We start from the raw sequence: 11,507 nt of genomic DNA, 5'->3' as shown, positions 1-11,507 counted from the left end.
CCCTCTCTTTCTCCTCTCTCCTTAGTCCGACACCCTTGATGGAGGAAAAGAGTGTGAGAAGGAGATAGTTTTGTATGGAGAAGAGTGGGGGAGGACTACCTGAGCGCACCGGGCCATAGCGACAGTTCGTCGATAACAGTCACAATCTTTGTTTCAAAGTGTGTGGGGGGGGTCATGCGAAGGATTCCTATTGGAGAAGAGGGGGATCGCTGTGCGCACACACGCAGACACACGCACACACAGTAAAAAAAACAAAACATACACAAGTAAAAAGCACAATGGGGCAGTGCTCTCACTCACTCACTCACTCTCACTCTCACTCACTCACTCACCTCACACACAAATATCCTCACTCACTCTCTCTCTCTCTCTCACACTCTCACTCTCTCTCTCTCACAGCTCCGCGCAGCGCTCCTGTTTGCTGTAGTGATCGAACTGGCTCTTCCAGTGCATCATGTAGGATCGACGTCTCTCACAGCTCCGTCGCATGCGCTTCCTGTACTTGCTGTAGTGATCCGAATCTTCTGGCTCTCCAGTGCATTTGTAGATCTCTCCACCTGTGAAACTCATCGTCTTCCACCTCTCTCCACCTACTCTCGCCGCCTTACTCTAATGAGAGAGAGGGAGAGAGAGAGAGAACGAGAAGGTGAGAGAGAGAAAGAGAGAGAGAGAGAGAAAGAGAGAGAGAGAGAGGAGGCTCCAACCCCATAATAGAGAGTGGCCTTCTCTCCATCTCTCTCATCTCTCTCCTCAATGTCTCATCCTCGTCTCTCCATACGTCTTCAGACTCATCCCTCTCTCTCTCTCTCTCTCTCTCCCCCTCTCCTGTGCTCCTGGAATAGCAGGCTGGTTGGGACTGTGCTGATCCTGGGGATGCAGCCGGTATTTATAGAGATCCCGGCTCCGGCTGGCAGCTGCGGGGTGACCCCGCTGGCAACCCCTCCTCGTTCACGAGGAGTGGAAAAAGTGACGAGGAGTTATAAACAGAGCGAGAGAGATAAGAGGAGAGACAGAGAGGGAGGCAGAGAGGTACAGAGAGGTAGAGAGAGGTGCAGAGAGGTGCAGACAGGTATAGAGAGGTGGATAGAGATGGAGAGAGGTGCAGAGAGGTACAGAGAGGTGCAGAGAGGTGCAGAGAGGTGCAGAGAGAGATGGAGAGAGGTGGAGAGAGGTGCAGAGAGGTACAGAGGTGCAGAGAGGTACAGAGAGCTGTAGAGAGGTACAGAGAGGTACAGAGAGGTGCAGACAGGTGGAGAGAGGCAGAGATAGGTGCAAAGAGGTGCAGAGAGGTGGAGAGGGGTGCAGAGAGGTATAGAGAGGTGGATAGAGATGGAGAGAGGTGCAGAGAGGTACAGAGAGGTGCACAGAGGTGCAGAGAGGTACAGAGAGGTGGAGGGAGATGGAGAGAGGTGCAGAGAGGTACAGAGAGGTGCAGAGAGGTACAGAGAGGTACAGAGAGGTACAGAAAGGTTTGGTTCACCTGTGACGTTGAGCAGCTTGGGCAGGAATCGGTTCCAGAAGGCACACACCTGGGTGCGCAGCCCGCGGAACACCTTGAGAGGCTCCAGGTTCAGCCCCACGTATTTCTGCTCTGCAGCAGAGAAGAGGGGCCAGCGGCGCCCGGACTCTGAGGGCTCGTTCGGGTTCCTGGGAGAGAGGGGGGGTTAGATACAGCACTGGAGAGAGACACACACAACACACCCCCAATCTCTCACTCCTCTCCCCTCTCCCTCAATACACCCCCTCACTCCTCTCCCCTCTCCCTCAATAAACCCCCTCACTCCTCTGCCCTCTCCCTCTCCCACACACCCAGTCCCTCACTCCTCTCCCCTCTCCCCTCTATCCTCGCCCCTCTCTCCCCCTCCCCCTCTCTCACCCAGTCCTGGCGAAGTTGGCCCAGTATCTCATGATGCGTCGGCTCATCCTCTCCTCGTCGGCAGTGTAGTTCAGGCTGTGGTTCAGGGGCAGCCCGAACACGAACTCAATCTCATAGCCGTGGATCACCCCCATCCACTCGGGCCACGGCAGGTTCGAGGCGCGGTGGTCAAAGTGGTAAACATAGACCCCTCCTCCCCCTCCGCTGGCCCCCCCAGGGCTCCCCAAACCAGCGTACGCCCCTGCGAAGTGAAGCAGGGGGCAGATGACGTTGTGGTCGCCCACGATGTCGTTCAGGGCATTGCGGTTCTTGACTGGGTTGCTCTCGTCCATCCAGTCGGTGTACTGCAGCACCACGGCGTCCTGGCCGATGTCGTTGGCGTGGGGGACGCTCATACGCACCCCTTCCAAGAAATCCTCCCGGCTGATGAGGCTCTCGTTGTCCTTGCTGATGCCGGGCGCCCCATACAGCAGGAAGTAGGAGCCCTCGTCCTGGTTCACCCCCAGCAGCAGCGCCGGGGGGGGGTCCCTGAACACCGTGGGGCTCAACGCTGCCTCGGGGGGGTCGGGGAGGAAGACGCCATCGATCAGCGGCACGAAGGAGAAGCGGAACAGGCTCCGATAGGGCAGCACCAGCCACTCCTGATCGATCAGCTCCTGGGGCTCCCTGGAGCGCAGGCAGTCCACCAGCTGGCTGTCGTTGTTCCTGGAGGAGCTGTCCCCCTCGCACCCCACCAGCTTGCCCAGCAGCGTGGCCCTCCTGCGGGCTTCAGCAGGGGTGACGGTGGCCCAGGGGCAGTTGGGAGCCCCGCTCTGCATGATGGCGCGGGAGAAGAGCGGGCGGCTGTCCGGGGAGAGGAGGTGAATGCCCACCGAGACCCCCCCGGCGCTCTCCCCGAATATGGTCACCGATTTGGGATTGCCGCCAAAAAACTGGATGTTTTCCTGCACCCACTGGAGGGCCAGGCGTTGGTCCAGTAGCCCCACATTGCCGGGGGCCTCCTGGGAGCCGTGGAGGGCCAGGAACCCGAAGGACCCCACCCGGTAGTTCATGGAGAGCACCAGGACCTGTTCGGATTGGGCCAGGAAGCGCCCGTCGTACACGTCGAGCGACGATGAGCCGCTGTAGAACCCGCCCCCGTAGATCCAGACCATAACGGAGGCGTTGCGGGGGCGGGGCGACGGGACCCAGATATTGAGGTACAGGCAGTCCTCGCTCATCTCCCGGTTGGGGTTCCACATTTCGATGCCAGGGAAGCCCGGGTACAAGATGTCAACGTACTGGTAGCAGGCGTTGGGGTACGAGCCCGCGTCCCACGTACCCGGCCACGGCTTCTTTGGGAGCGAGGGCTGGAAACGCAGCTTCCCCACTGGGGGCTCCGCGAAGGGAATCCCCAGGAAGGCTGAGACGTGACTCCCGCCCCCTCCTCTGGAGTTCGGAACCGGCAGCCGGACCCCCTTGACCCTGCCGGCCCGGGTCGTGACAGAGAGCTCCGAGTCCAGAGCTGGGGAGAGGGAGGGGAGGAGGAGGAAGAGGAGGAGGGAGGGGAGGGAGAGGAAGAGAACCATCGTCGTGGTGGGGCGGGTGGATCACAGGGGTTTTATAGCAGGGTCTGCTTCCTCCTGTGGAGAGAGGGGAGGAAAAGGAGAGGAGGGAAAAGAGAGAGGAAGAAGAGAGAGAGAGAGAGAGAGAGAGAGAGAGAGAGAGAGAGAGAGAGAGAGAGAGAGAGAGAGAGAGAGATGGAAAGCCAGCTTATTAAATGAAATGTCGCACGTTTCGGCTGTCAATATTTCTCAATGTAGTTTTGATAGTAAGTATCGCATTTACAAAATAGGAACGTGACACCGTCCACATATAGAAAAGAAGAATTCAATTATCAACAACAACAACAACAATAATAATAATAATAATAATAATAATAATAATAATAATAATAATACATACCAGAAAACCCGTGATCTGCGTGATCTGATGTGTTCAATAAACGCGCTGATAAGCGCTGGACTCTCGCAGGCGGATAATTCACTCGCGGCACTGGAGCGGCACATGACCGACAATCAATTTGAAAAGTGACAGATTAATGATATCAGCGGCTAATATCATAAAAAAAAATCTTTATCTTAAAAACCAAACACGTGACCCGCCGCCCTGCAGGTTAGAAGGACGGATCTGTGCCCGCTTTGCCCGACACTGCGCAGAGTAAACACCGTGCGCACACGCCCTGCTCTGAGGACAGTCGCGCTCCTTCGCTTTGATTTAAAAGGCGCGTCTGCGCATATTTAAACAGCGGGGCTGTATTTAAAAACACAAATAATCATAATACATTATCTACTCGAAATAGAGCGTATTGAGCCTCACACACACACTGACACACACACACACACACACACACACACACACACACACACACACACACACACTGACACACACACACACACACACACACACACACACACACACTGACACTAACACACATACACTGACACACACACTGACACACACACGCACTGATACACACACACAAATACATAAAAGTACACCAATAAATGCATACATTTAAAACGAAAGACATACAATTTATTATTATTATTATTATTATTATTATTATTATTATTATTATTTGGTACATATCGGTTGCAGCTCACCTCTGTTTCAGGAGCGGTTTTCCCCCCGGCTGCAGTGGGATCTTTGCGCCGCCTCGGTGTTCGTGCAGCTCGGTCCCGGCTAGCGGCTCATTCGAGTCGTGCAGCTCAGGGACCGAGTGGCTGTGTCCCGGTGCGGGGTTTCTCTTGCCTCTGGACAGTGACGGTCTCGCTGGTCCTCTTCTCTCTGCGGCCGCTGCACAGCGCTCGACTGATTATAATAAACCCTAGAATTAAAAAGACTCGCCAAGCTCTCGCGATACCTCCCCCCCCCCCCCCCCCCCCCCCCCCCAGTCCAATCTCCTATCTGAATGGAGAGTCTCGCGAGATCGGGGGACGGAGGGAGGGACGGTAACGTACAGTATCGATTTCATTAATTATTTTGAATTTACAGTCCATGTTTCTGCGGCTGTATGGAGTGCTGAGTTTGCAATGATAAATGAAGTCTGTACAGGAATCGATCAGCGCCCGACACACAGACACGCTGTTTAAACACTGCGCATGAGCACTAGACGTGCGTGTTTCTATATGCTATAGTTCTTACAAGGCTGGTTTGAAAACCCCGTGCACGTTAATCAGGCCTTGTAGACTGTCCCGTTTGTTTAAGCAGTCTCCCTTCCTGTCTCTCTGTGATGTGAACTGAACTGACTCAGTATACACGTATAAACTATATGTGTGAATTTACTATAGGACAGGGGCTTTCAACCCCCTCTCTCTCCTCTCTCCTCCCTCTCTCCTCTCTTCCCCCCTCTCTCCTCTCTCCTCTCCCCCCTCTCCTCTCTCCCCCTCTCCTCTCTCTCTCTCTCCTCTCATCTCCTCTCCTCTCTCTCCTCTCTCCTCTCTCCTCTCCCCCTCTCTCCTCTCCCCTTCTCTCCTCTCTCCTCTCCACCTCTCTCCTCTCTCCTCCCTTTCTCCTCCCCCTCTCTCCTCTCTCCTCTTGCCCCCCTCTCTCCTCTCTCCCTCTCAGCACTTTTAAAAGCACTGGACTCAGCAGTGAAGGGCACGAGTGACAAACTGTCCCTTCCTCTCCTCTCTCTCCCAGTTTAATCGAGAGAGTGAGTGAGGAGGAGGGAGACAGACTGTTCGATGGATTGGTGCACTAGGGGGGGGGGAGGTTGCTTGTGATATATTTCAGTGTCTCTGCTAATCAAAGAGAGTCCAGTTCCCAGCTCAGTTTCGTAGCCAATATAATTGAACCCGTTTGCCCAACCAAAAAATGCAAATGCCTAAAATTGTGTCTCAGTGTGTGTGTGTGTCTCAGTGAGTGTGTGTTGTGTTAAAGTTGTGTGTGTGTGTTGTGTTAATGTTGTGTGTGTGTGTTGTGTTAATGTTGCGTGTGTCTCAGTGTGTGTGTGTTGTGTTAATGTTGTGTGTGTCTCAATGTGTGTGTTGTGTTAATGTTATGTGTGTGTCTCAGTGTGTGTGTGTTAATGTTGTGTGTCTCAGTGTGTGTGTTAATGTTGTGTGTGTGTTAATGTTGTTTGCATCGATTTGCTGTCTCTGCAGAGAATCTCAATCCACTCCATGCAGCTCCTCAGCACTAATTAAATCAGGATCTGCAATACTGACGAGGCAAAGAGCCAGACAGCATGAGGGAGAGAGTGGAGGGGAGAGCAGAGAGGAGAGATAGAGGAGAGGACACAGAGAGAGGAGAGATAGAGGGGAGAGGAGAGAGAGGAGAGAAGAGAGAGAGGAGAGAGAGAGGAGAGATAGAGGGGAGGGGAGAGGAGACAGGAGAGATAGAGGAGAGGGGATAGCAGAGAGAGGAGAGAGGGGACTATCGCTCACCCTCCTCTAGAGAGAGGGAGAGGAGAGAGAGAGGAGAGGGGGAGAGGAGAGAGAGATGAGAGCAGGGGAGTGAAGAAGGAGAGGAGAAGAGTGAGAGGGAGATGATATAGATGAGTAGGGGGATCAGTTGGGTCAAAGGGGAGGAGAGGAGAGGAAGAGAGAGAGAGAAGAGAGCAATGCATGCAGTGACAGAGAGAGAGCTGCATTCAGGAGCTCAATGAGTTTAGAATCCCTCTTTGTAACTCCCTGCGAAAGACTGTCAATGCGATTTATTTTTAGGTCACTGTTACCATCTGCTGGTCATCTCTGTTACTGCAGCTTGTTCTTTTTATCAATGTAATTCTGAGAGAGATTGCTGATCTGCAATAACCTCTCTGTGCTTTACAATGCCTCCCTGTACTTTACCACACCTCTCTGTGCTTTACAAGGCTCAATCAATGTACTACTTCAAAAGAGAGATCCTGGTAGACTGCACTTAGAGACCCTCTCTGTGCTATTACATAGTGCCTGAAGACTACTTGAAATGACCTAACAGACGATACCTCTCTGTGCTTTACAATGCCTCTCTGTGCTTTACAATGCCTCCCTGTACTTTACCACACCTCTCTGTGCTTTACAATGCTTCCCTGGGCTTTACCAGACCTCTCTGTGCTTTACAATGCCTCTCTGTGCCGAAATGTCTGGCGAGACCTTGAGCTTACGAGAGAAAATGTTGCTTTACGACATGCTTGCCCTGTAGGACACGAAATGTTACCACACCTCTCTGTGCTTTACAATGCCTCTCTGTGCTTTACAATGCTTCCCTGGGCTTTACCAGACCTCTCTGTGCTTTACAATGCTTCCCTATGCTTCACCACACCTCTCTGTGCTTTACAATGCTCTGATGTTGCTGTTCAGTGGTCAGGAAAAAAATGATCTATTAATTCTTGATAACCAGTTGTTATTTCAGGCTTTTATTACCGAACAGTGACGTTACAGTTCAATAAACTCAGAGTCGCGAGTACTGAGAAACGAAACTCAAGCAAGTGTTATTGAAACTAAACTGAGTCAAGCAGAGCAGCGTTTGGGCTCTAGTGCCTTCATCAGTGTTACTGAAACTAAACTGAGTCAAGCAGAGCAGCGTTTGGGCTCTAGTGCCTTCATCAGTGTTACTGAAACTAAACTGAGTCAAGCAGAGCAGCGTTTGGGCTCTAGTGCCTTCATCAGTGTTACTGAAACTAAACTGAGTCAAGCAGAGCAGCGTTTGGGCTCTAGTGCCTTCACCAGTGTTACTGAAACTAAACTGAGTCAAGCAGAGCAGCGTTTGGGCTCTAGTGCCTTCATCAGTGTTACTGAAACTAAACTGAGTCAAGCAGAGCAGCGTTTGGGCTCTAGTGCCTTCATCAGTGTTACTGAAACTAAACTGAGTCAAGCAGAGCAGCGTTTGGGCTCTAGTGCATTCACTATTATTGGCACACTAAAGAAGGCAGTGGCCACAGTGCTGCTTGATATTTTTACATTAATGAAAGCATAGTTGTTACCTTGAATGGTCAGGATGGTCTAAGGCAGGGTTGTGGTGTGGATCAAGTCTGTCAGGGGAGGCACAGCAGGGAGGTATTGGGAGCACAGGGAAGCATTGTAAAGCACAGGGAGGTCTGACAAAGCATAAGGAAGCACTGTAAAGCACAGAGAGGTCTGGTAAAGCATACAGAAGCATTGTAAAGCACAGAGAGGTCTGGTAAAGCATAGTGAGGCATTGTAAAGCACAGAGAGGTCTGGTAAAGCATAGGGAAGCATTGTAAAGCACAGAGAGGTCTGGTAAAGCATAGGGAAGCATTGTAAAGCACAGAGAGGTCTGGTAAAGCATAGGGAAGCATTGTAAAGCACAGAGAGGTCTGGTAAAGCATAGGGAAGCATTGTAAAGCACAGAGGTCTGGTAAAGCATAGGGAAGCATTGTAAAGCACAGAGAGGTCTGGTAAAAGCACAGGGAAGCATTGTAAAGCACAGAGAGGTCTGGTAAAGCATAGGGAAGCATTGTAAAGCACAGAGAGGTCTGGTAAAGCATAGAGAAGCATTGTAAAGCACAGAGAGGTCTGGTAAAGCATAGGGAAGCATTGTAAAGCACAGAGAGGTCTGGTAAAGCATAGGGAAGCATTGTAAAGCACAGAGAGGTCTGGTAAAGCATAGGGAAGCATTGTAAAGCACAGAGAGGTCTGGTAAAGCATAGGGAAGCATTGTAAAGCACAGGGAGGTCTGGTAAAGCATAGGGAAGCATTGTAAAGCACAGAGAGGTGTGGTAAAGCATAGGGAAGCATTGTAAAGCACAGGGAGGTCTGGTAAAGCATAGGGAAGCATTGTAAAGCACAGAGAGCTCTGGTAAAGCACATTATAAATGCAAACCAGGGTAGGTCAGGTGTAAATTAAAATCATGTGAGCTCGACTTGTAAGGGAGTAAAAGGCAGTGGTTGGTATTGATGCATTTCAACGCCTTCTGCTCACATGTTACACAGCCTTTTAGATATTTCACAAAAACAATCTCTTGTCTGAAGTCCACACTCCTGCTGGCCACTGGGAACTGTGAGCTTGGATGCTGTGAGGAATGTGGCCCTGCCCAGTGACTCAGGCTGGTTTATAATTAACTAATTGCTGTAGAGATATCTGGAGGCTCCTCTCCTTCTCTCTCTCCACTCCTAAGTGGATCTCGATCCAGTCAGCCTGCTCTCCGCGTCTCTCTCTGGATCTCAATCCTGTCAGCCTGCTCTCCGCGTCTCTCTCTGGATCTCGATCCTGTCAGCCTGCTCTCCGTGTCTCTCTCTGGATCTCGATCCTGTCAGCCTGCTCTCCGCGTCTCTCTCTGGATCTCATCCTGTCAGCCTGCTCTCCTGTCTCTCTCTGGATCTCATCCAGTCAGCCTGCTCTCCGCGTCTCTCTCTGGATCTCGATGTCAGCCTGCTCTCCGCGTCTCTCTCTGGATCTCAATCCTGTCAGCCTGCTCTCCGCGTCTCTCTCTGGATCTCAATCCTGTCAGCCTGCTCTCCGCGTCTCTCTCTGGATCTCGATCCTGTCAGCCTGCTCTCCGTGTCTCTCTCTGGATCTCAATCCTGTCAGCCTGCTCTCCGCGTCTCTCTCTGGATCTCAATCCTGTCAGCCTGCTCTCCGCGTCTCTCTCTGGATCTCGATCCTGTCAGCCTGCTCTCCGCGTCTGTCGCCTCACTCTCTCATGATGAGAGGAACAGGAATCCTTCTCGTTTGGGGGGTTTGCTATTGCACCCTGGTTTTAAGCAGCAGCAGCAGCAGCAGTGCAGGTAACAGAACTCACAAACGCTTTTCACACTCAGCTGGGTTATGGGATGCCAACTGCAAAAACAAACAAACAAAAAAAAAGCACAAATATTTTACCAGGTGTTTTATTTTCTCCCCCTAGATTTAACAAAATAAAACAAAACAAAACAAAATATATATAATATATATATATATATATATATATATATATATATATATATACACATATAATTTTGGCTATATTAAGATAGTCAGATTTAGCTCTCATAAATGTTAACACCCCATACGTTTTGAAATGATAGGATTTCAGATAGAATGTGTAACTATTGAAAATGTGGATGAAAAGTTCAACAATTAAAATCAATATGGCAATTAAATCTGGGGGAAAAAATGCTTAATTCTTTTTGTTTGTTTGTTTGTTTGTTTGTTTACCCTTGTCTAACAGATACATCTGAAATACACAGTCTTTCAGGGAGGTTAAATCTTTGTCGTTAGCAATTAAATGTGGAAGATAATGTGTACGTTTTGTTTAATATTTTACAACAAATTCCTCAAATTCATTTAATCTGGCGATTTCAACACTACCTGGAATGTAAATATTGACCTTTGTACCAAAATATGAATACAAGAGACATCTCACCACCTATTAATCCTGTTATCAACGGCAATTCATCGAGAGTAGGGTGTGTGAGATACGTAGAGTCGCTTACAACAGCGTCTCACCCCAAAGACGCAGCACAAGGAGGTTCAGTGACTTGCTCGGGGTCACGCACAGGGAGTCAATGACTGAGCTGGGATTTGAACCAGGGGCCTCTCCTTTAACCAACTGACCACACAGTCTGTTTTCTCAGTCCTGTCACGTGTCCACCAATGGGGGATCATTCTCATCCACAGGACAGCTGCAGTCCTGCACAGCCTCTCAACACGCTGCAAACCTGTTTGATAGCGGAGAGGACTAACTGTACAGGGGTTTAATATTTGCGTCTTGATTTTGCGTAGAGGCATTCAACGAATTAAAGAAAATATCAACCAAGTAAGCAAGCGGAAACGTCCAAGGGCCATCACGAAGAAATTGTGACAATGATCAAAGCGTGATATTAAGTGAGGTGACGCAGACAAAAGGGAGGCATTCTGTTGAAAGGACAAAAGCTCCTAAATGATTTTTGAGCAGCTGGACGCATTTCGCTGGCTCAGTTGAGCACTGCTGTAAACTCATTGGTGATTGCTTCATTAAAGTCCCTTTTAAATCACACAGCTAAAAGGAACAATTCAGAGTAAAGTATAAATTCTTTCATTGAATCCATGGCTGTGTATCTTTCTAATGGATGTGTATCTTTTTAAAGGCATTATTAACAGATATGTTTTAATTATCTTTTTTTTTTACAGTTTCTACTGAATCAAGTACAACCCCCTCTACTACTAAAACTACTACTGACACAAGTAAAACCTCCTCTACTCCTGCAACTACTACTGACACAACTACAACCCCCTCTACTACTGCAACTACTACCGACACAACTACAACCCCCTCTACTACTGCAACTACTGACACAACTACAACCCCCTCTACTACTACAACTACTACTGACACAAGTAAAACCTCCTCTACTACTGCAACTACTACTGACACAACAACAACCCCCTCTACTCCTGCAACTACTACGACACAACTACAACCCCCTCTACTACTGCAACTACTACTGACACAACTACAACCCCCTCTACTACTAACCCCCTCTACTAACTACTACTGACACAAGTAAAACCTCCTCTACTACTGCTACTACTGACACAACTACAACCCCCTCTACTACTGCAACTACTACCGACACAACAACAACCCCCTCTACTACTGCAACTACTACTGACACAACTACAACCCCCTCTACTACTGCAACTACTACTGACACAACTACAACCCCCTCTACTACTGCAACTA

General features: G+C 49.8%; 1 protein-coding gene across 1 annotated transcript; it reads right to left on the bottom strand.

Annotated features, from left to right (window-relative positions):
• Positions 1-393: 393 nt before the first annotated feature.
• On the bottom strand, positions 394-4,757 carry ache (acetylcholinesterase). The gene is made up of 5 exons (XM_041237374.1): positions 4,522-4,757; positions 3,821-3,910; positions 1,877-3,498; positions 1,374-1,647; positions 394-609 (listed from the first exon to the last, which is right to left on the bottom strand). The coding sequence occupies exons 3-5, from the start codon at positions 3,442-3,444 to the stop codon at positions 394-396; spliced, it is 2,058 nt and encodes a 685-aa protein (XP_041093308.1). The 5' UTR covers positions 3,445-3,498; positions 3,821-3,910; positions 4,522-4,757.
• Between the last annotated feature and the right edge of the window lie 6,750 nt (positions 4,758-11,507).

Source organism: Polyodon spathula, chromosome 44 (assembly GCF_017654505.1).
Source record: "Polyodon spathula isolate WHYD16114869_AA chromosome 44, ASM1765450v1, whole genome shotgun sequence".
Classification (NCBI taxonomy): domain Eukaryota; kingdom Metazoa; phylum Chordata; class Actinopteri; order Acipenseriformes; family Polyodontidae; genus Polyodon; species Polyodon spathula.
Note: the sequence above shows the minus strand (reverse complement) of the source record. Positions and strands in the feature narration are given on the sequence as shown.